At 32.6% G+C, this 22,946-nt stretch overlaps 4 protein-coding genes across 19 annotated transcripts in view; 1 reads left to right on the forward strand and 3 right to left on the reverse strand.

Annotated features, from left to right (window-relative positions):
- Positions 1-18,005, reverse strand: part of LOC122855028 (mRNA (2'-O-methyladenosine-N(6)-)-methyltransferase-like) — a 42,644-nt gene extending 24,639 nt beyond the window's left edge. The window contains exon 1 of the mRNA XM_044156140.1: positions 17,898-18,005. The gene's annotated coding sequence lies outside the window, so the exon portion shown is untranslated. The remainder of the gene's footprint in view (positions 1-17,897) is intronic.
- LOC122855030 (rhomboid-related protein 3-like) lies at positions 1,219-18,010 on the reverse strand. 3 transcript variants are annotated; one of them, XM_044156143.1, is made up of 4 exons: positions 17,898-18,010; positions 3,050-3,128; positions 2,454-2,965; positions 1,219-2,386 (listed from the first exon to the last, which is right to left on the reverse strand). In XM_044156143.1, exons 1-4 carry the CDS (start codon positions 17,957-17,959, stop codon positions 1,864-1,866), a joined length of 1,176 nt encoding a protein of 391 aa, XP_044012078.1. In that variant the 5' UTR covers positions 17,960-18,010; the 3' UTR covers positions 1,219-1,863. The 3 variants fall into 3 exon arrangements, with proteins under 3 accessions (XP_044012078.1, XP_044012079.1, XP_044012080.1); XM_044156144.1 differs by lacking the exon at positions 17,898-18,010 and adding an exon at positions 3,287-3,465; XM_044156145.1 differs by lacking the exon at positions 17,898-18,010 and adding an exon at positions 3,186-3,298.
- LOC122855029 (Meckel syndrome type 1 protein-like) lies at positions 16,461-20,437 on the forward strand. Of its 2 annotated transcripts, XM_044156142.1 has the most exons (5): positions 16,461-16,838; positions 17,080-17,773; positions 19,008-19,233; positions 19,309-19,363; positions 19,439-20,437. In XM_044156142.1, exons 1-5 carry the CDS (start codon positions 16,774-16,776, stop codon positions 19,839-19,841), a joined length of 1,443 nt encoding a protein of 480 aa, XP_044012077.1. In that variant the 5' UTR covers positions 16,461-16,773; the 3' UTR covers positions 19,842-20,437. The 2 variants fall into 2 exon arrangements, with proteins under 2 accessions (XP_044012077.1, XP_044012076.1); XM_044156141.1 differs by having other exon boundaries at positions 16,462-16,838; positions 19,008-19,363.
- Positions 20,438-21,364: 927 nt separating this feature from the next.
- The window catches only part of LOC122855023, a 90,728-nt gene continuing 89,146 nt past the window's right edge, over positions 21,365-22,946 (reverse strand). For all 13 annotated transcript variants that reach the window (XM_044156123.1, XM_044156121.1, XM_044156125.1 and 10 more), the window contains one exon: positions 21,365-22,900. In XM_044156123.1, the coding sequence (XP_044012058.1) occupies positions 22,174-22,900 (727 nt within the window). In that variant the 3' untranslated portion in view covers positions 21,365-22,173. The remainder of the gene's footprint in view (positions 22,901-22,946) is intronic.

Consider the following 22,946-nt stretch of genomic DNA (forward strand, 5'->3'; position numbering starts at 1 on the left):
GCTTTGGTGTGACTGACGTTTTAAAAATAAATTAATTAATCCCAAGATGTCAAGTTTTAATAACATTTTAATCATTGAATTATAAACTAAAATATTTGTGAGCAACTAGATAAATAACCAAACTTGATATTTAACAAATCACATCAACAATAAAGTATGAAATTATATGAAAATGACAAACATAACCTGCATCTGTCATTTTAATGCAGAGATTTTTTATTTTAATCTTTAATAATTATAAATATGAAAAATAAATCAAAGCATTAATTTGAATTAATTTGTTCCTTAATTGTTTTCCTTCTTCTTTTTAATTATCATAATGAAAATTTATTTCGTAATTTTGAAAAAAAAAAAATTTAATATGGTTTTAGAATTTTTGTTATGTGGAATAATAAAAATTATTAAACTAAATACAAAAATTGTTGTATGTTCAACAGTTTTTGTTTGGAGCATAACAAATTTTGTTGTATGTCTATTAATTTTTGTTTGGAGCATGACAAATTTTGTTAAACAGCACGGTAATTATTACTCTGCCAGATGAACAAAAACTGTACTACCGGCAGAACAAATATTATAGAGTTTCAACTTCGCCTCTACTTTGTTGTGCGGCACGACAATTTTTGTCCTGTTTTCTCAACAATATTTGTCGTTTTTTTTTCTCCGTGTACTTTAATGAAAATCTGTGAGGGATTTTTTTTTCAATATTTTGACATACCGCCCTAATAACAAAATACCGATAACTAGTTGTACAATACTGGTACTCCTTTGTGTTTACTGGTAAGTGGTACTTTACAACTAATTGTTTGCTGGGGCCTTAAGCTGTTTGTTGTTTTTTTTGTTAAAAATTTTTATTGTAAAGAAACATTCGCCGCCATGTTTTACACCTGTCAGCTCAATTGATACACTATAGGGGATCTGACCTATGGGCGGGGTTTGACCGGTCACGCACACATTTATTGTGTAAAAGCTTATCTGTGAGGCAATATGGCGGATTCCAAACGATTTTACTATAGTATGCTATGGTTAACAAACTATACCATATAAAATTTTCAATGTGATTTCAATCATTTGGAAATAGTTCACTATGCGCCACCAGATGCCATGGCGAATAGGTCAGAACTAGAGTGGGTATAAGCATATGCTTATACCCACTCTAGTCAGAACCCTTATAGAAAAAAAAAATCTACGCGCATGCGCCATATGACTTTAATTAGGCAATTAATTTTAAATTTTTTATTTATTTAATTAAAAAAAAAGTTGATCTCGGACAAACATTACAAATATATGTAAATATTTAAAAAAAACAAGGTCATAAATTATGAGAACTAGATAGATACAATGAGCTAATTGTTTGCTATCGATTTTATCAAAAGTTTTGTGTTTCGAGTAAGTTTCCGCTCACCTGACCTCATAAAATTATTTAATGTTGATAAATTCTAAAATTGCTTTAATTAATTTCACCTAATTATTTTTTAATTCCTGAAATAATAGTAATCATCAATTATTACTATCTTTCGCTGATTTTACTCAGGAAACTTCAAGAAAAAAAATCGCATTGTTGAAATTCATAGATCTTGTTCCACTCATATAATGTTCAAATATTTATTTATCAATTTACAAGTAAAACTTTTCAAAATTATTATCAATAAATATAAATATAAAAATACTTTATTTTCGAATAAAACAGGACATTATCGCGACATATCCAATTTATTCACTTCAATTTATTTTAAAAAATACTGAGCATAGTGAAAATTTTTTAATGTATGATTGTGAAAAAAAAATAAATTCATATTTACGAATCTATTACACGATTAGTTTTTTAAAAATAGAACTTATTCAAGATTAGAACAAGAATTAGCTTCACCATATCAAAGAACCATAACTATTTTCGTAAAAAACGTTATATAAAATTGCAATCGTCATAAGTATTGTGTAAATGAATATAGATGCCCACCATAAAAACTTTTCCCAAGTCTGGACTTCAAGATTACGTAATACATTAATACCAACAAGAAGACCGGCAATGGCGCCAGCAAGGTGTGCAACATAACCAATTTGATCCTCTTTTTTAAAAACATAGCGATTGTAAATAGCTTGGCCAACATCAAAAACTGTTATTACAATAAAAACACAGAGTTGAAGCAGCGCAAATTCCATTTGACGCCAATTCATAATGATGGTAGCAACATGAGCAGTTATAAGAGCGTAAACGCCACCAGATGCGCCAGCAAGAGCAGTATGTGGATCTGAGACTGAGGTTCCAAGTGAACCAGCCACAACACCAGCAAAGTAGATGACAAGAACACGCCACCATTTGTGGACCATTTCAAGCGGTATTCCTAGCATGACTTGCACAATTAAGTTTACCATCAAGTGTAGGGGCCTATTCAAAATAATAATAATTAATAATTAGTACGATATATTGAGGAAATTAAACAATTAAAACATACCCTATGTGAACAAACATGTATGTCACATATCTCCAGATTTCATTTTTCTTAGTGGGATAATAAATTAGCAATTGGGCAATTGTTCCTTGAACTGGTGAGGGCTTATTCTCAAAAACGTCATACATAAATAAAGCAATTTCAATAATAGAGATGAGGATCATGGCGATTGCAGGAGGCCTACAGCTGTATTCTTCTTCATACTGCCCATCAGTAAAATCAGCTGATGAAGATTGCGTGGCTAGACACGGTCTTTGTGGTACCATTCTATGAACATAACGCGTTAAAAAATGTCCAAATACACCTTGCATGTCTTTCCTGTGGATCATAGCTATAAATTCTGGATACTCCAAATATCCAGAATCATTTAAATCGGCTTTTTGCATTATGAGCCTTACAACTCTTTTGGGAATATCGTCATTATACGTAGTGCCGTGGACCATTGCCTTCAATTCGTGATAAGATATTCTGCCATCGCTATCTAAGTCATATTTTTCAAAGATACTTTTCCAATGCTGCAATTTGAATATAGATAAATAATATTAGCAACAATAATAGCCAGAATGCGGAATTATTTACGGAGAAACGGTTTCACTTACAGAATCGTTAAATTGAAGTGGAATTGTAACGTGGGCATCTATGTCATGTCCACTGGCCATTCTTATCAGTTTGAAATTCCTAATAAAAAACGAAACAGTTTATATAATATCGAGTTGAACTTGAAAAAAAATATACCTATTGAATAAGTTATAAATTAAATCAATTAAATAAGCCTAGCCTAGCTTAAGTATATGTCCGCTTTATGAAATTTTTCATGTAAAGTCGTGCTATACTACCATACAGGTATTTTTTTGTGAGCTTATCCTGTTATATTTCATTTGATTGGTTAGAATTGATTGAACAGGTTAGTCAAGAAGAATACATAGCGGGAGCGTCAACTCCCTGTAGTAGGGGTAATCCGAACGGCAGTCTGGAGTGCTATTCTTGGTCCAGCACTCCAATTCACAGGGCATTACAATTTAGGGCTTTTTACCTCCACTGGCAGCGTTTGTGGAGCTTTTGTATGTGAAATCTATATAAAAAAAATTTTACAAGCGACATCACCGGCAAAAAAAAGCCCTAAATTGTAAAAAATTTGTCCTGTGAATTCACAGGGCATTACAATTTAGGGCTTTTTACCTCCACTGGCAGCGTTTGTGGAGCTTTTGTATGTGAAATCTATATAAAAAAAATTTGACAAGCGCCATCACCGGCAAAAAAAAGCCCTAAATTGTAAAAAATTTGCCCTGTGAATTGGACTGCAGGGCAAATTTTTTACAATTTAGGGCAGTGATGGGTAAATGGTCGAGTTTTGAGGTTTCTTACACTTACAGTAAGATACTGTAAGATACTTGAGACGCTATTTTTGAACATTCTTACCGACTGTCGACTCGACAATTAGCTGTCATTGCTCGATATATGTTGGTACATGTATTTTGATTGTTAAATAAATATATAAGATATCAAGGAGAAGCAGTGGCTAAGAAAAGATGTAGCTCGGAAATTAATGTTGCCAAACAATTATGTTTTAAGAAAGTAATGTAGCTTGAAACAGAATTTTTTTGGCAACTGTAATTCCTTAGCTACATCTTTTCCTTAGCTACTGCTTTTCCTTGGACAGTTTTATTTATCAAATAAATAATATACATGTAATATTATTTGAAATAAATAAAAATGTTCAAGGAACAGCAATAGCTAAAGAAAAGATGTAGCTAAGGAATTAAGGTTGCCGAAGAATTATATTTTAAGCAACATTATTTCCTTGAAACATAATTCTTTGGCAACCTTAATTCCTTAGCTACATCTTTTCCTTAGCTACTGCTTTTCCTTGGACATTTGTATTTTTAAAAAATAAATTTACATGTAGTTTATGCATAAAATAAATAAAAATGTCCAAGGAAAAGCAGTAGCTAAGGAAAAGATGCGTGGCTAAGGAATTACAGTTGCTCAAAAAAGAATTCCTTATACCCACTGCAGCAACTGTAATTCCTTAGCTCCATCTTTTCCTTAGTTACTGCTTGTTCTTGGAATTTTTATTTATTTAATAAATTAATGACATGTATTTATCGAATAAAAAAAAAATTGTGGCATGAATTCCACTAAAAAATCATAGGAGGCGCTGGGAACGCAGTGTAAGATACCTCGATGTATGAAATCAATGATGTAAGATACAGTATCTTACATGGTATCTTACCTACCCAACACTAATTTAGGGCTTTTTTTTCCGCTGATGGCGCTTGTCAAAATTTTTTTTATATAGATTTCACCAAGAAGACTAGAAATACAGCACCCCATGGTAGAAGTACTACAGGTATGGCAGTAGTCCATGCTTTTTTCGTCGCGTTCTGCGCAGCCTTATTTTTTCAACCAATCAACAACGCGCCATCGAGCTGTTTTGCTTTTCTTTCTAACACGCAATCTCTATTATAAGATCCTCTCTCTCTAACATACTGTTTTGACAACTATTTTTTATATTGTTGTAAATACTAATAAATATATGTGAGCATGTTTATAAAAAATAAAAAAACCAAGACAGTTTCACAAATAAATTATAATATTTTTATTGTTGTTGTTTTTTTTGATGCCACAAACAACAGAGGTTGTGTTGTATTTATTATACTTGGATTCATTTATTTAATATAAATAATTAATTTTTATTATTGATGTATGTAAATCATTATAAAAAATACCAAATCTAGTTGAATAAATATGATAACTTTTGAAAAATTTAAAAAAAACTTGAAAATTTTCTTAACAAATTTGTATCGCGCGCGCATAAAGTCTTCGATTTTTGTGGCGAAAAGGCGACCTTTTGAGTGGTCGATTCACAAAAATTTTTTCCACTTTTTTGACGCTTTTTTTTTGGGAAACTGGTTTAGTAAAAATTTTTTTATATTCTTTACGAATTGCTTTTTTTTTATTATACTCGTAATTTTTTTTTTTTATTATAAACAAAAAAGTTATGCAATATTAAGGTTGCTTATAAATAATTAAATCGTCACTCAATTTTTTTTTTTTTTTGGCTTATTTTTCAAATGAAATAAATATCTATACTCTCAATTTTTTTCAATTTTTTCTGACGTTGTTTTTTTGAGATAATTAATGTCAAAGTTGACAACTTTTATACGCGAGGATAGGACTATAAGTTGATATACCGTACATTTTTATTTTTAACGAGTTCGTTTTTCACTAAAAAATTTTCTAATTACTATCAAATTGTAGTGCTCGACAAGACGAATACGATAAAAAAATTTGAATTTTTTCTGGCGTTGATTTTTAAAGATATTTAATGTTAAATTTTGAAATTTTCGTCTTTCTCGCAACGAGAGGACATGAGAGAATTGCGATCCGGCAACACTGCTAAGGTTACCATGCGTCCTGATTTAGCAGGACATGTCCTGATTTTGTTTGGCTTGTCCTGATACGGTCCTGATTTGTCAAATGTCCTGATTTTTGAGACTTGTTCACAATTTTAAAATTTTTTTTTTTATTATAATTTTTTTTTTTAATAAATATAATATAGAATTTATCATTTACGCTACTATGATAGACTCTTGAATACCTCTAATTATTGAAATTAAAATGGCGTGCAGAATATGTACCTCGTCCTATAGAGTATAGAGGGCCCGATGCAAAATTTCTATAGCGTAGGCAACCCTTCTTTTATTTTTGTAAATTTTGTGGCTTGCCACTTAATTTCTTTAGCTAAATTAATTTTTTAAAAATGAATAAGTAAAGAACATCCTTCCCTTAGCCATTTTTTTTACAGCTTATAATTTGTTTAAATAAATAAAAAGCTATTAACAAATGGCTAAAGAAAGGATGTGGCTTGCCAGTTAAATTTTTTAGCTAAATTGATTCTTCAAAAATTAATTGGTAAGCAACATCCTTTCCTTAGCCATTTTTTCTATAGCTTTCAATTTCGCTGCGTATGCAAGGAAGCGCTAGAGTTTTGCGGTCATTTGAAGAAACTTTAGTAACTAAAATTTACTGAAACATTCGTTATTTTCAGTCATTGTGTTTATTTTGTTAATTTAATAATTTTTTCTCAGACGCAAGAACAAATTACCAATTAATAATAATGACAGAGAGCGAAAGAACTGGAAAAAACGAATAGCAATAAATAAATACTAAATTTCAGTTGCTAAAGTTTCTTCAAATGACCGCAAAACGCTAGCGCTTCCTTGCATACGCTCCGTGCATACGCTCGGTATGAAAAGTGAACGAACACACCTCATGACAGCACCCGTATTCAGCACCCGTATTCTCAGGGCAAATTTTATACAATTTAGGGCTTCTTTTTGCCACTGATGGCGCTTATAAAATTTTTTTTATATAGATTTTACATATAAAAGCTCCACAAGCGCCACCGGTGGATGAAAAAAGCCCTAAATTGTAATGCCCTGTGAATACGGGTGCAGAGGATGTTCTCATTAGAGCGTTTTTTTTCCGATGGTGGCGTTTGTGAAGCTTTTCTATGTGAAATCTATATAAAAAAAATTTTGTCAAGCGCCATCAGCGGAAAAAAAAGCCCTAATGAAAACAATTTTGCCCCGTGAATGCGTGTGCAGGAGGACGAACTTGCCTCAAAAAACCGTATCGCTATGTGGTCGCCGCATAATTGAGGGGCGCTAGTAGCACCCCGGTAACGTGCGCGACTTGTATCGCTTTTTTTACAATGGGCACAATACAAACATACTCTGACCACTGAAATATAATAAAACTGGAAGGTGAACTTCTATGTTTAGCCAATGCACGGAGTGTCGCTAGAGATAGCAATATATTAGATAGCTTTCCCTCTCACTCACGCATGCGCACATTAAATCTTGTACAGTCAACGTCAAAACAAACTAGTACTACACGATATAAAAGTAACATTATATTTCAGTACAGTCTCAACCAACTTTAGTTGACGTGACTGTACCGACAAGGACAAAAGCCCATCCATTGAACTTCTCTCTCGGCGACGCTAAGTTCGGCTTCCAGTTTTATTATATTTCAGTGTTCACTGCATGCACCGGAATGGTCCATGGTAGAAGTATTTCTACCATGGAATGGTCCAAGAAGATATTTAAACATAATTGTGCAGGCTAGAGTGAATAAAAATATTTTGTTCTGTCTTTTTTTTTGGTCAAGGGCTGATGTCAGCGCTGCAGCTGGTAGTTTTTTGAACTGACTTACTCCGAAATTTAGGCTTTAATGGGTGCGTTCCATGGCTATCCAGTCCGTACGAACTTCAAAATGGCGGAGTTTGGAAATCTTTTAATCATTTGTTGTGGTAGATCTGATTTTTTTTATTTAAAAAAAATAGCTGTGCATTGCCGCCACTGAAATAAAACTAAAAGCCGAACTCTTTCGTCAAGTGTCGCCGAGATAGAAACGAAATTGGTGAATTCTTGTCTTTGTCAGTACACTCACGTCAATTAAAATTGGTTGAGACTACTGAAATACAGTGTAACTTTTATATCGTGTAGTACTAGTTTGTTTTGACGTTGACCGCAGTCCAATCCACAGGGCATTACAATTTAGGGCTTTTTTCCTCCACTGGCGACGCTTGTGAAGCTTTTGTATGTGAAATATATATAAAAAAAATTTTACAAGTGCCATCAGCGGCAAAAAAAAACCCTAAATCTTAAAAAATTTGCCCTGTGAATTAGACTGCTGTACAAGATTTAATGTGCGCATGCGTGAGTGAGAAGGAAATTCACCAATATATTGCTATCTCTGCACCCGGGGTGCGTTCCGTGGCTATCCAGTCCGTACGAACTTCAAAATGGCGGAGTTTGGAAATATTTTGATCCTTTGTTGTGGTAGACCTGATTTTTTTCATTTGAAAATAATCTGATCAAATTTGACGTTAGCCAATTTATTCGACAGATTTGAAATAACTAAATGGAAACTTTGCCAACTTAAACTTAAAAAAAATAGTAATACTTAATATTTTAAATTTTTATAAATCTCTGGTCTTCTCTCTGGCTATAGTGATATATCATAGTAACTTTTAACATTATTAGGATTTTCATTTTTTTCGTCGCCATTTTGAAGTTCGTACGGACTGGATAGCCACGGAACGCACCCAGTGACAGCCTACGCTTTAACCACTAGGTGCTTTCTTTTGTGTAAATTAGTTCAGTTAAATGCGCAGTCAGCAAAAAGTCAGTTTACAACAGCGTAGGGCATGAGGGGCTGGATCAGCCATGTTTTAATTCTTATTTTTCAAAAATTATTTGTTCGACGCCACTGTTCTCTCTTCAAGTTTGCATGACATACGCATGTGCATGATCATGCGCATTAACGTGAAAAAAAATAAATACACAAAAGAAAGCACCTACTGAAATATAATAAAACTGGAAACCGAACTTCGTGTCGCCGAGAGAGAAACTCAATGGTTGGCCTGTTGTCCTTGTCGGTACAGTCACGTCAACTATAATTGATTGAGACTACTGAAATATAATGTAACTTTTATACTGTGTAGTACTAGTTTGTTTTGACGTTGACTGTACAAGATTTAATGTGCGCATGCGTGAGTGAGAGGGAATGCCAAATTGCCAACCAATATATTGCTATCTCTGGCGACACTCCGTGCATTGGCAAAGCATAGGAGTTCACCTTCCAGTTTTATTATATTTCAGTGGCTTTAACACAGTAAAAAAGCAAAGCATACACTCCTTATTCACCTCCATGGTTACGTTGGAGTTCACATCGATCATATGTATATGATTATGAGTTATGACATATGTATGTCTATTGTGAATAATTGGAGCGATTAGAGCCATACTGACTCAAGCTCGAAAATAAAATTCGGAAAAAATGATAAAATAGTATAAGATAAGGCAATATTAATATGAACTTCGAAAAAAAACTTGTTTTAGTAATCTATCATTATATTAATATATTTATTAATTTTTTTTCTTTTGTAGAAAGACAATTTATCATTTGTTTCATTGCATTATTTTAAAAATTGTAAGTTCCCTAACATAATTTAAATAAAGTTCTGTCATCTAACGTATCAAATGGATTGGATACTTTACTAATCATATTATTTCTCTCATATTATAAATACGTAATATTCTATGTTTATTTTCTTTTCCTCGTTCATCTACATTATTCAAGTGGGCTCCAACAATAGCAAACACATGATAAACCAAGTGCAATGACAGATTAAGCACATCTTTGTTGTTTATAAATGGTCGTATATGGTGTATATGATCGATGTCAACTCCAACGTAACACAGAAAAAATGAGCTCTCTAGTCATGAATTACATTTAGCATAGAGGTTTGACAAGAAGTTTTTCAAGCGCCACCATCGGAAAAAAAAAGCCCTAAAGTATAAAATTTATTTTGCCCTGTGAATTCGACTGCTGAATTGAAGTGCTGCACCCGCAGTCCAATTCACAGGGCAAATTTTTTACAATTTAGGGCTTTTTTTTGCCGGTGATGGCACTTATAAAATTTTTTTTATATAGATTTCACATACAAGAGCTCCACAAGCACCGCCAGTGGAGGAAAAAAGCCCTAAATTGTAATGTCCTGTGAATTGGACTGCAGTATTTAACAGTCCAATTCACGAGACAAATTTTTTACAATTTAGGGCTTTTTTTTGACGCTGATAGCGCTTGTAAAAATTTTTTTTATATAGATTTTACATACAACCGCTTCTCAAGCGCTGTGAGTGGTGAAAAAAAGCTCTAAATTGTAATGCCCTGTGAATTTTGCCCTGTAATACCGACTAAAAACTAGAAACAGAAACAACGACAAAAGTGATAAAATTCTCTATAAAATTCTCTCTCTCACCTCTAAATTGAAAAAAAAACCAGAAACTAAGAAAAAATAACGAAGTTTCCCCGCCGGGAATCGAACCCGGGTCTTTTGCTTTCCGGGCAAACGCCTTGACCACTAGACCACAGGGCTTCTTATTTTTTCTAAAGGCATGTGGCCACTAGCATAGTTTTTCGACCAAGTTTTATGCCATAGCACTTGTGTCACTATATCTCACTAAAAATTTACTAGAAAATGGCCGCTGAGGACTATGTTGAAAAAATGCTGCACGCAACATTTCAGCATAGAACCGCTAACTTCACACTAGTTTTTTTGGATACAGCCAACATTAAAAAAATACAACAACAATGGTTAGCGTTTTTAATAAATTTGTTTGTTTATATTTACACATGTATAGTACATATGTATAATGATTGACTGTCAAAATATCAAATTGTCAACAAATAAGAAAGGTTATATTTTTATTTATTTTTTATGTGTTTATAAGCAAGTTGGTACAGCTGAAACAATTTCAAAAAACGATTAAAACGCCGCCCTATAGCCGTTATATGTGATATATTTCGGCCATATCGCTATAGCATAGAACTTGGTCGAAAAACTATGCTGGTGGCCACAAGCCTCAAGTTTCATCAAGTTAACTCCGACGTCCTTCTATTCGTCAATTCATTTTTTGAAAAAAACCAGAAACTTAGAAAAAATAACGAAGTTCCCCCACCGGGAATCGAACCCGGTTATTTTGCTTTTCCGGCAAACGCCTTGACCACTAGACCACAGGGTTTCTTATTTTTTCTAAGTTTCATCAAGTTAACTCCGACGTCCTTCTATGCGTCCAAGAAGACTAGAGACCAGGAGAGTCAACTCCCTGTAGTGGGGGATAGGCTGGATGGGACCAAAAACATTCAATTCATTTTTTGAAAAAAAAAAAAAAATTCCAGACTTTACAGCCAGAGAAGACTTCGCCGCATAATTGAGGGGCGCTAGTTGTACCCTGGTAACGTGCGCGACTTGTATCGCTTTTTTTTTTACAATGCGCATAACACAAACGTACTCTGGCAAACACTAAATAGAGCATTATACAGCTCTCAAGATTTTTATAAAAATTACTAATTTATTTATTTGCCATAAAATTAAAAAAACTATTGACAAATTGGTAAAAAAAAAAGATAAAACCGAATAAATTAATATGCACTCTGAATTAATTTCTTAGCCATTTGCCAATAAGATTTTAATTTGTTATGGAAAATATTGCAAAAAAATTAATGTAGACTACAAATTAATTTATTTTGTTAACCCCTCCTCTTAGATACATTTACAAAATTTATTATAAATCATTTGACCTGATAACCAGAGCCTTACTTACTTAACCACAGCAGTAACAATTAAAGGTGACGAAAATTTGTTATACTTGAATATTTATTATAATCATGGCAATCCAAGAATTAACCGACACTTAGCCGATATATAAATTTTATTTGTTTCATATACCCAGAAATAAAAAAAAATACGTAGCTGTTATATATTATTGAACAAAGAACCTTTCAATATTGAATACATAACAGTGGCTCTTAATATATTTATGTATGTCGAAAGAATGATAAATAATTAGTTTTGGTAACCCAAAGAACAATCGACAAATGTCAAGTCATACGTTAGCCAGTCTTTAATGTGCCAACTCTTGGCTCAATTGTATATTCTCAGGATTCTCAGCTTGGCCACCCAATAATTTACCGAAGCTCGGCCAATGAATTGCTTGATAAGAGCTACCTCATCTTGGCATACGAGCCTTGGTATGCAAATAACCAGCCAGCACCCGTATTCAGAGGATGTTCTCATTAGGGCCTTTTTTTTCCGATGGTGGCGTTTGTGAAGCTTTTCTATTAGAGTGGGTATTGGGAAACGCACAATTCACCACGACGTCTGGTGGTAAATTTCTGGAAACTATTTCATACACCCATTCATATGTGGTATACACAGTATATATGCTAAATTAATAAACGAATAATATTTTTACAAATTGTTTAAAAGGTCTGGTACAAAATTTTCCGCAAAATTGATTAAAAAAAATAAAAAACAAGACTTTACGTTTCTGGGTGCAACAGTAATTCCAGGAGAAATAGAGATCTGAGTTTCTATGCATTTTTGAGGTTAGACAAACAACAACCTGTCAAAGTAAAATCACATTTTGATAATATATCAAGTGGCAAACACATGATACTGCATGATACTCATCACTTGAATCAATTTTTACACCAATACTCGTAATATGTTTCGCATATATAATACGATTTTCTTCAAGGGAATTTCGTGAGGAATTCGTTTTTCGTGCACATGAAAGTATATACTCAATAGTTAATAACATTTTTTTAATAAACAATAAAATTTAATGTTAATGGGATATACTCGGGTGTGTGTATTTAGTTTCTTTTTTTGCCGACTGCTTACAGCGATTGGCCACTGTCAGCACTGCTACATTATAATTTCAAATATTTACATGGGATTTTCTCATAGTGAGTTTTTGATTTATCAAGTTGTTTTTCCGCTATCGAACGCTCCCCAGAATACGGGTGCTGATACAAAAGCTCTAAAAAAGCCCTAAATTGTAATGCTCTGTGAATTGGACTGCAGACCATTTTACTATGAGGACGTTCCAAAAATCATTCGGAAACCCGGAAGGTTAAGATTGTGATCATAGAAAATTTTTGATATTTTGTTGTGGTAGACATGATTTTTTGTTCATGTATTTTTATAGGCACAAAACAATAAATTATTATTGTTTAATTATTAATAATAATTATAAAAAATTTTTTTCACAACTGTAATAAGTAACAAAAGTAAATGACATATGCAATATGGCTGTTTTTGTTGCTTACAATATCTACAGTAACCTCTAGTTACTTTTAAGTTTATTTTATCACTATATTTTTTCATCTTCTGCGCCGGTCCGGGTTTCCGAGTGATTTTTGGAACGTCCCCTATAGTATGCTATCAGGTGTGTTCGTTTGTGTTCGTTCACTTTTCACACCGAGCGTATGCACGGAGCGTATGCAAGAAGGAAGTTGCAGTCAAACGTAAACTGTAACTAAATTTGTTTTGCTATTCGTTTTTTCCAGTTCTTTTGCTTTCTTTTATTATTATTAATTGGTAATTTCTTCTTGCGTCTGAGAAAAAATTATTAAATTAACAAAATAAACACAATGACTGAAAATAACGAATGTTTTAGTAAATTTTAGTTACTAAAGTTTCTTCAAATGACCGTAAAACTCTAGCGCTTCCTTGCATACGCTCCGTGCATACGCTCGGTGTGAATAGTGAACGAACACACCTATAGTCAACAAACTATACCATATAAAATTTTTCAATGTAGTTTCAATGGTCTGGAAATAGTTCACTGTGCGCCACCAGATGCCATGGTGAATAGGTCAGATCTAGAGTGGGTATAAGCTTATACCCACTCTAGTCAGATCCCTAAAGGTACGGTCTCCAAGGAGCGTCTGCGCCGGCTGTCCGACTGTCGCGTTCGGGCGTTCTGATCAAGCGCTTTGGAACGCTCATAGCCGAGTGGTCTCCAAGGCGCGCTCACAATTTCTAAACAGTTGAGCAGCTGTATGATGAATATACTTTTGTTTTAAATAAAAATATAAATATCATAGATAATAGAGAAAAATTAATTTTGATAATAGCTGATAAAGTTACTTAAGAATATTGTAGGAGAAAATGACAGAAAAATTATATACCGATATACCGAACCGAACGGAGGTTTTGGAACGCACCCTTGGTCTGAGGGGTTTTATCGACCACGCTAATTTAGACCACCGGTTTGTGAGTAGTCTCGGTAGTGACATCTATTTTTGTCTGAATGTCAGTGTTGATTTGGTAGACATCCGCCGCGAGCCGATAATCCAGATGCCTACCCTGGCTACGTCAGATTGGTATCCCTTACTTCGACAAAAAAATTTCAATGTTATATATTATAAAATATGTTTACCACTTAAATTGCAAGTCATGATTTTTAAGCTTTTTTTGAGATGAAAATAGTATATTATATAACTAGTACGTGAAGTAGGTGATTCTTGCACGATTTTGAAGGTGTCGAGAACGAGCCGAAGGCGAGTCGAAAACGACCTGGTGACGAGTATGACACTTTCAAAGTCGTGGAGGATCACCTTCTTCACGTACGAGTTATATAGGTACAATATTTTTTGACACGAGGTTTGTAATATGGACGCCATTTTGCACCAATATAGTGCGTAAGGAGATACTTTTTCTTGTTAAAAAATCGTGCGTAAAAGTATTTCTTTACGCACTATAATTGGTGCGTAATGGCGTCTTTTACAAACAGAGTGTCAAAAAAAAAAAAACGGTACAAAAAATGTACGGTAATTATTTTATGTTACAAGGGCAGTGGGAATAATGTGTGACTTTCCAAAGGGTAAGAGGGGTAGTGCGCTTTTTAAAAATTCACACATTATTACCACTGTCCCTAGTAACATAAAATATATAGTTCGTTACATGTGCCCAATCAGAGAGCCTGCTCACAACCATATATTTAATACTACTATATTGCGCATTGCCTATGCTTTCCCATAAGTGGGCTGTGCGCATTCATTACGGTGCAGACAATCTCTCTGTCGCAGTCATACTGCTCAACAAAAATCTTTTGCGCATGTCCGAATTATTATTCGAGTAGGAGCTCGGAAACATTCTACAACGCACACAAATTTAATAGGTGCTTTCTTTTGTGTATTTATATTTTTTCACTTCAATGCGCATGATCATGCACATGCGCATATTATACAAACATGAGAAGAGTACAGTGGCGTCGAACAAATAATTCTTAAAAAATAAAAATTGAAACATGGCTGATCCAGCCTCTCATGTCCTACGCTGTTGCAAACTGACTTTTTGCTGACTGCGCATTCAACTGCGCATGCGTAAAAATAAACAGGAAAAAAAATAAACACCCAAAAGAAAGCACCTATTGTGTATACGTGTGAACCAAACGGATTATTCGGACATGCGCAAAAAATTTTTGTCGAGGCGTATGACTGCGACAGAGAGATTGTCTGCACCGTAATGAATCCGCACAAAATCATACCCTATGCGCAATATAGTAGTATTAAATATATGCTCACAACTCATTTGGAGGGGAAACACTCGCCAAGGCTCGTGCTTTCCTCTCCAAATTCGTTGAGAGCACACTCTCTGAGTGAGCACTTGTAACGAAATATACTATGAAGATATTTTCATGAGCTACAAAATGTGCCGTAGCCACGGCACGCACCCCTAGTTAGGAATGAATAATTATAGGATTGATACCAAGAAGACTAGAGACTAGAGGTCTAGTCTTCTTGGTGGCTACCCATTCCGTACGAATTTCAAAATGGCGAAGTTTGGAAATCCTTTGATATTTTGTTGTGGTCGACCTGATTTTTTTTGTTTACAAACAATCAGATAAAATTTAACAATGGGTGCATTCTTCTAATGAAAATTTTTTTTTCGCTCTGCAATTTCGCCCTGTAATACCGACCAAAGTTTTATAAGAAAATGCTATTTCGAAAAAAAAATTTTATTAAAGAAATGCACCCAATAACAAATTTATTTTATAAATTTGAAATAACTGAATAAAAACTTTGTCGACTTACACTTGAAAAAAAAGATAATACTTTGGGTGCATTCCTTTAATAAAAAATTTTTTTTCGTTTTGCGATTTCGCCCTGTAATACCGGCCAAAATTTTATAGGAAAAAGCTGTTTCTTGTAGTGGCAGTACTGGCACATGACATTATTTTTTTTGGCTTCCAATTATTAGATGGATAACTGTTCAATGTTTATATCAAACTCAATCAAACTGCAGTCCACTATTTACATTATATTTTTTTCTTCCACTGCGCTTTTGTATGTAAAATCTATATAAAAAAAAATTTACAAGCGCCATCAGCGGCAAAAAAAAGCCCTAAATTGTAAAGAATTTGCCCTGTGAATCGGACTGCTGAAATATAGATAGAAAATTGACTTGTTGTGATTGTTTGTTATTGTCACATAGGTCGTACCACACATTATCGTAAACTGTAAAGCCTGGAATATTGCATAGAGAAATTTATCACTTTTGTCGTTGTTTCTGTTTCTAGTTTTTAGTCGGTATGACAGGGCGAAATTGCAAAACGAAAAAAAATTTTTTATTAAAGGAATGCACCCTTTATATTTTCAATTTTTTTAAATCTCTGGCCTTCTCTCTGGCTATAGTGATATATCATAGTAACTTTTAACATTATTATATTTTTCATTGTTTTTGTCGCTATTTTGGAGTTCGTACGGGATGGGTATAGCCACGGAGCGCACCCCAACACCGCAAACTAATGTTCACGAACGCTCCCTTGTAAACACTAAAAAATAAAAACTTCGTTGCTAAGTAACCGAAACTATTGCTAAGTAAACTTTCGACTATGCAAACGGTCACAAATATAATGTTTTCTGATAGACATAATTACTATATGTAGTTAGGACTATGGGTAAAATAAATATATCAGCGGACTATCGTGTCGATCAGTCGATTGCTAATTTTAAATTAAGGTATGGAATTCGCATCTTTTTTGGGTAAAAAATAATACGAACCACACAAAATTTAATTAGTTCGATTCTCAAAAAATATTAATATTGGGCGGGTATACTAAGATATACTAGATGTAATTTGTGGTTTCATAAAGTATGTGGTGATTGAATTCTCAATACTTTTTCTATAAATTTTGTCCAAAAGACTACCATTTTTATTTATCGTAAGATTCAACAGTATTTTATTTTTTTTTATTTTTAGGGTCAAAATCTTGCAGCAGAAATCACTTCTTGCTGAATTGTTTGAAGGTGAAACAAGAGACTCGAATTTCGTAGAATGTGAAGATACAATAATTTCTTGGCAGGAAAAAATATTTAGTCCTTATGAAATAAAATTATATCACGATATAAGTAATTGTATCAATGATGTGCAGAAAAAATATCATGAAGAAATTATTAGTAAAAATATAACTAAAGGCTCTCGGCTGTACACTTACACGCAAAATGATTATATGTTTTATAAAAATAAAAACCCCGTGACCAAAGAAGGTTTTCAATCATTTTTGTCATTAAAAAATGAATTGGCGCTTCCTTCTATTATGCAAAACATGAAACCTTTTACTGAGCGATACAACAAAAGAATGATCAGTGAGAGTCCATATGACACATGGATTCGTAGAAACCATTATCTCTACAAAAATAGAGTTGTTATGTATGTTATGGTTGATTTGACATCCAAAGATGAAGCTTTCCATGATATGGAGGATTCAGAAGTACTTTTGTGCACAGTGACATTTGACAAAACCCGAAAAATATTAACTATAGATCCGGACTTAAGTTTCAATAAGCCCTACACAATTGATAAAACTTTTATGAATTTTGATTACTGGATTGAGCATGTATCGTGTGGACAAATACCCCAGGAAATTCAAACACAGAAGAAGTTTTTGCGTCATGTAGGTATATTTAACGTTAAAATTAAAATAACTAAAAAATTTTTGTCTTCGGATAAGCTGCGAATTTGATCGATTTACTGAAGCATTCCAAACATTAAAAACAAAAGAACACTGAGTCACTTACCCAACATAAGAAATTTCAGATATTTGTCGCACGATTCTTATCGGAAACATTACTGATTCCATGGTTTTATTTTTTATCACTACTTGCCATTAATTACATTGTTCTTGGAGTTAATAAACTGATATGATCATTTTTCAAGATTAAACTAGTATTACAATTAAACCATTATATTGAGTAAAGTGCAGATACATAAGACGCAGTATGCGTTCTTTTTATTACGACGATTGAGAACCGACTGAATCATTTGCTCGATAGTCGATACACCGTTCTTTCATTGCTCTACCATACACACGCTTTACAGCATACACGCACATTTCAATATAGCGGGAAGTGATTTAAAAAGGTCCCCTTAAAAAGCAAGATGATTGTCATATTTATTTTTTTTTTGGCATATGATAGTGATATTTCTTTTTTATCAATATTTGAAAAAAGAAAATATTTTTTATAAACAAAAAAATAATTAAAAAAAATAAAAAATGAATATGGTAATAACGAGAGGGAAGTCACTCTAAAATTTAATGTACACCAGATTACAGATGCAATATTCCTTATAATTAGACAAGATTACTTTTTTTTGGTCATCACAAAGATTCCCAGTAATATTTTATGATTACATTTAAAATTCAAAGATTTCAAGAAGATTACTTGAGATTATTGAAGATTACACAAGATTACTTACTTTTTTCCGTAATCATTTCTGTAAGAGTACAAGAGATTATTGAAGATTCTTCTCCTGATGTACACCAGATTACACAAGTTACTTCCCCCTCGGGAAATAATAGTTTTATTGAGTCGACAAATTAATTCAGAATTTGTCATCATCTCGAAAATACATTTTCAGGAAATTTTCTGGCATGAAATTCTCGAGAAATATTTTTTTACCGTGTGTAATTACAATTAATGTAATTACTATTTTTTCTTTTTTCGTAAATAATATGACTATCCATAATATGACTCATCCCAGCCGTCTTATAAAGGCTCACTTTATTGAGTTTCTCACTGAATTAAATTTTTTATTGTTTTTCACTAAAAACATTATTTTCTATACTTAAAATTATGATATTTTTAACTGGAAACATTTTAATTTATGTTCATATTTATCATTTACAGAAAATTAAAAAAAAAAATGTTATAAAAGCTACTAAAATTTATCCTGAAATCAAACAACCACTATGCAATATTCTTCGATTATATTTAACAATTGATTTTACAAAAGTCTATGGATTTTCGTATGACGCCATGTATCTGTCATACCTGATTGATTTGCCAAAGTACTGGACCACAAATCAGCCCGGGCGATTATCAGGCAGAAGTCAACGTTGTCGTATGTCTAATGGTACGGCTAATTTCAGCTATGTAATAGATATGACCTTAGATTTGAACTTAGACTATTTGAAAAATGATAATACAGATATAACTTGGCCACAATTACTCATCGCTGCAGCCTCATTCGACAGCTGGACCAGGTTGAGTCATTTTGTTATTTAAAAAAGATTTATCATACGGTTGTTTTAAAAATTTGTTTTTTTCCTTATTCGCAGATACAGAATCGAAGGCTATGTCTCCCTTCGACTATTTCAAATGTCAGGTAATTGTTTGCTAAAACTACAAACGTGGCGGCCAGTAGCAAACTTTTCGAGTAAACTTCGTCGTTTTTTCACTGGAGGAATAGCTGAGTTGGAGGATTTGACGTACATTGGTATACCTGAGGAATATGGAAATTCAATATTAGACAAAACACACCTGCAGATCATGTCTAGTGGAACAATCGAAGTTAACATAAATGTAATTCAGCAGTGTCGACACTTTTCCAGGAGTCAAGATGTCACTCGAGAAACCTTTGATCAATTTAACGCTGGTATATTAATAAATAATATCGAGAGTGCATTGAAACAATTTAAAATTGCAAGAGAGCGTATGATTTATGCTAGAGCTACAAGCTGATAAAGTTTGTTTTTTTGAGCTCAATCATTGAACGAATACTTTTATAACGGAGTTGATTTTATTCAAACAAAAATAACAATTTACATTTAAATGTTTTTGACAATACCTTTTTTTTATCGATTTTCACTATAATATAATAGATATCTGTTATTTTATTCAAGACTATCGCTATTATTATTAGGTTTACTATACAGCCTTTTTTTTTTATTTTTACTTAAGATCGTGACTAATATTATTTAGTGATTCAAGGTATTAGAATTTTTTAAAATTAATTCACAGTTTTAATTTATATCTAATAGTCCGTAAGATGATGCCAAAAAACGTAAACAGAACCGAATTGAACAAATACCTGTTAAATGGTAGTTCTTGAGACCCAGAACACGGTTCACCTAATGCCAAGCAATTTTTTTTTGCCCCCGTCCACAGGTAAGCCAGGTAAAAATTGATAATTAAAACAACTCAAAATTGATTGGTGTTTGTTTAATACTTTTAATTTTATTATATCAAGTTAATTTTAAAATCTCAATCAAATTAGTTTTAGCCCGGCCGAGATATTAATTTTTGAAAATTGAAAAAAACACGAATTATTATTATAATTATTATAATTCGTGTTTTCAACTAATATATCACCATTCATCTTGACAATTACAAATAACAATAATAATAAAAATAAACAAACACCAATCAATACGGTTGTTTAATATCAATATAACCCGAACGGGCTGGCTTCAACCGTGGATGCCAACAACAGGCTACATTCAACTGGTATTTGTTCAGTTTTTGGCATCATCTCTATCTATGTTAATATGCTTAATTTAATTAAATTAATCATCTGATTTTTTTCTCGTATTCTTTTTTTTTTTTTAGTTATTAATAAATTTCTTCATTAATTTGGCAATAATCTCACGAACATTGATTGATCAGATGGTAATTGAAAAATTGCTTTTTTTTGGAGTTGTTTGTTTACAGATAAATAATGGAATATAATTTCAAAGAATTAAGAAACTGTATAAACTTGAGCAAGAAATGGGCATATTGGAGGGGTCATTGATCTTGAAAAGTTTTTGATATTGAGATGTATCAATGCAGAAAATGGAATGCATATTAGTTACTAAAATATTAATTATTTTCCATCATAAAGTTATATCCACTAATTTCTATTCAAAAAAATACATAAACAAGGATCTTTAATGATTTATGTAAATTATTATTATTATGTTTTCTGATGCAAAAAAAAAACATCAGAACTTGTATTTTCAAATAAAATAAAATCAAATTCATATTTAAACATTTTCATATAACATTTCAGTTAGCATTTTTACATTTTTCGTTTCAATTTTCTTTTAATTATCATTTAGCTTTGCTTGTCGTTTATTTGGAATTTATCTTGAATAAAATTGACTTATATAGTCTATGATTTTATTAATGTTTCATTTTTTAATTGCAATCTAATTTATTCTTAAATCACTTATTATTAGTATAATATAATTGTCTGCATGTATTCAAATTTAATATTAGATACATACTATATACAGCGATTCAATATTGAAAGTGGTTAACCTTTTTTCACAAGTAAAGTTTAAACTAAAGAGAGAAAAAAAATTATCAACATATACACAATAGTACCGATTATTTTTTGTCGTATTCTTACTTCTACTGATTTTCCTAATGGTATATTTTGTATTTATTTTTTTGCTATTAACATTATTTTGAATATTATTATTATTTGATGTTTTATATCAACATATAACAACGTTGTTTTTTTTCTTTTTTTGTTTTATTTTTTTTTACATGTTTTCTTGTTGTTCAGCAGTCGTTTTTCGTTCCTAGTAAATAGCTATTCAATTTTCATATCACCACTATTGATATCTTTTTGCAAATGTTCCACAAAGATATTCATCGTAGCGCAAAACGTTTAGAAGTTCAATACGTAATTAATCCTCATACGTGCGATGTTTATTTTTATATTTCTTTTTCTTTTCTAAGCATTATAAGGTTGTGAACTTTTTCTAACAGCCTCAGTAGATTTATTTATTATAATTCGATTTAAAAAAAAAAATTATTCACCGATAAGGAAGGAATGGTTTCGATTATTATACATATATAATAATAATAATAAACTTGTTATTCTTTGTATTTTTTTTAATCTAAAATAAAATAAGCTTTCATATCATCTCTATAAAGATAACACATCTAAGGAAAGCTGACGTTGTAACATAAAAACCATTTTTTTCTTATCATATGTAAGTTTTTGCAAGCAAATCATAATTATAATAACACATTGTAACAAAGGACTTCATGAAGCCGAGATCAGGATATGATGAAGTTTAAATCAATCTTCATCAGAGAGCGGTTCATACTGCGCTGATAGTAATGGTGCCGGCTCAGTTTTTTCGGATTTGATAGAAATTGAGGAACTAGAGCTTCCTGTTGGTTGTTGTGTTGTAGCTGAAGGTAGTCCCGTAGAAACTCCGAGAGCATTGAAAGGATAAAAGTTTGATGTGGTCGAAGATGATGGTGGTGGCTGAGACTGACTCGGATTTTCGTCGATGACCATGTCCCCAGTGGGACTTTCAGCAGACTTGTCTTTGTCGGCCTGAACATTTCCATTACTGACATTGCCTTTGTCATCGGAAGCCACTGATTTATCATCTTCCGATGTTCGCATGACCTCAACAATTTTGTTCTTGACATAATCAAAAGGCGAGAGGTTAGACTTTGAGGGCGTGCTACTTGAAGTTGTTGTAGTTGTAGCCGTCGTGTTTTCGTAAAATCGCCGTGTATAATGGCTAGGGTTAGTATCAGGTGGCAACACCGGTTCGATTGCGTGAAGTTGCTTCGTCGATGTTTGGTGTGTTTGCAATGAGGATTGAGATTGTTGTTGTTGTTGTTGTTGTTGTTGTTGTTGTTGTTGTTGTTGTTGTTGTTGTTGTTGTTGATGATGATGATGATGATGCGGCACTTGCGAAACACGGATGATCTGACGCTCATCGTTTGACTTGGTAGAATCTACCTCAATGCCCTCAGATCGTTTCCATTGATCTTCCGCCATTGCATAACTGATAAAAATAATACAAACATTGAAAAAAAATATAAGTACTAATT

The sequence above is a fragment of the Aphidius gifuensis genome, linkage group LG4, assembly GCF_014905175.1.
Source record: "Aphidius gifuensis isolate YNYX2018 linkage group LG4, ASM1490517v1, whole genome shotgun sequence".
NCBI classification, from domain to species: Eukaryota; Metazoa; Arthropoda; class Insecta; order Hymenoptera; family Braconidae; genus Aphidius; species Aphidius gifuensis.

Excerpts from the sequence above, each read along its gene's own strand:
- LOC122855029 (XM_044156141.1), top strand. The coding sequence starts at position 16,774 with ATGGGTAAAATAAATATATCAGCGGACTATCGTGTCGATCAGTCGATT. Across the intron at positions 16,839-17,079 it reads ATTGCTAATTTTAAATTAAG|GGTCAAAATCTTGCAGCAGA; the intron begins GTATGGAATTCG and ends TTTTATTTTTAG. Across the intron at positions 19,364-19,438 it reads TCATTCGACAGCTGGACCAG|ATACAGAATCGAAGGCTATG; the intron begins GTTGAGTCATTT and ends CCTTATTCGCAG.
- LOC122855030 (XM_044156143.1), bottom strand. The coding sequence starts at position 17,959 with ATGGAATCAGTAATGTTTCCGATAAGAATCGTGCGACAAATATCTGAA. Across the intron at positions 3,129-17,897 it reads TCTGAAATTTCTTATGTTGG|GAATTTCAAACTGATAAGAA; the intron begins GTAAGTGACTCA and ends GTTTTTTATTAG. Across the intron at positions 2,387-2,453 it reads TACATGTTTGTTCACATAGG|GCCCCTACACTTGATGGTAA; the intron begins GTATGTTTTAAT and ends TATTTTGAATAG.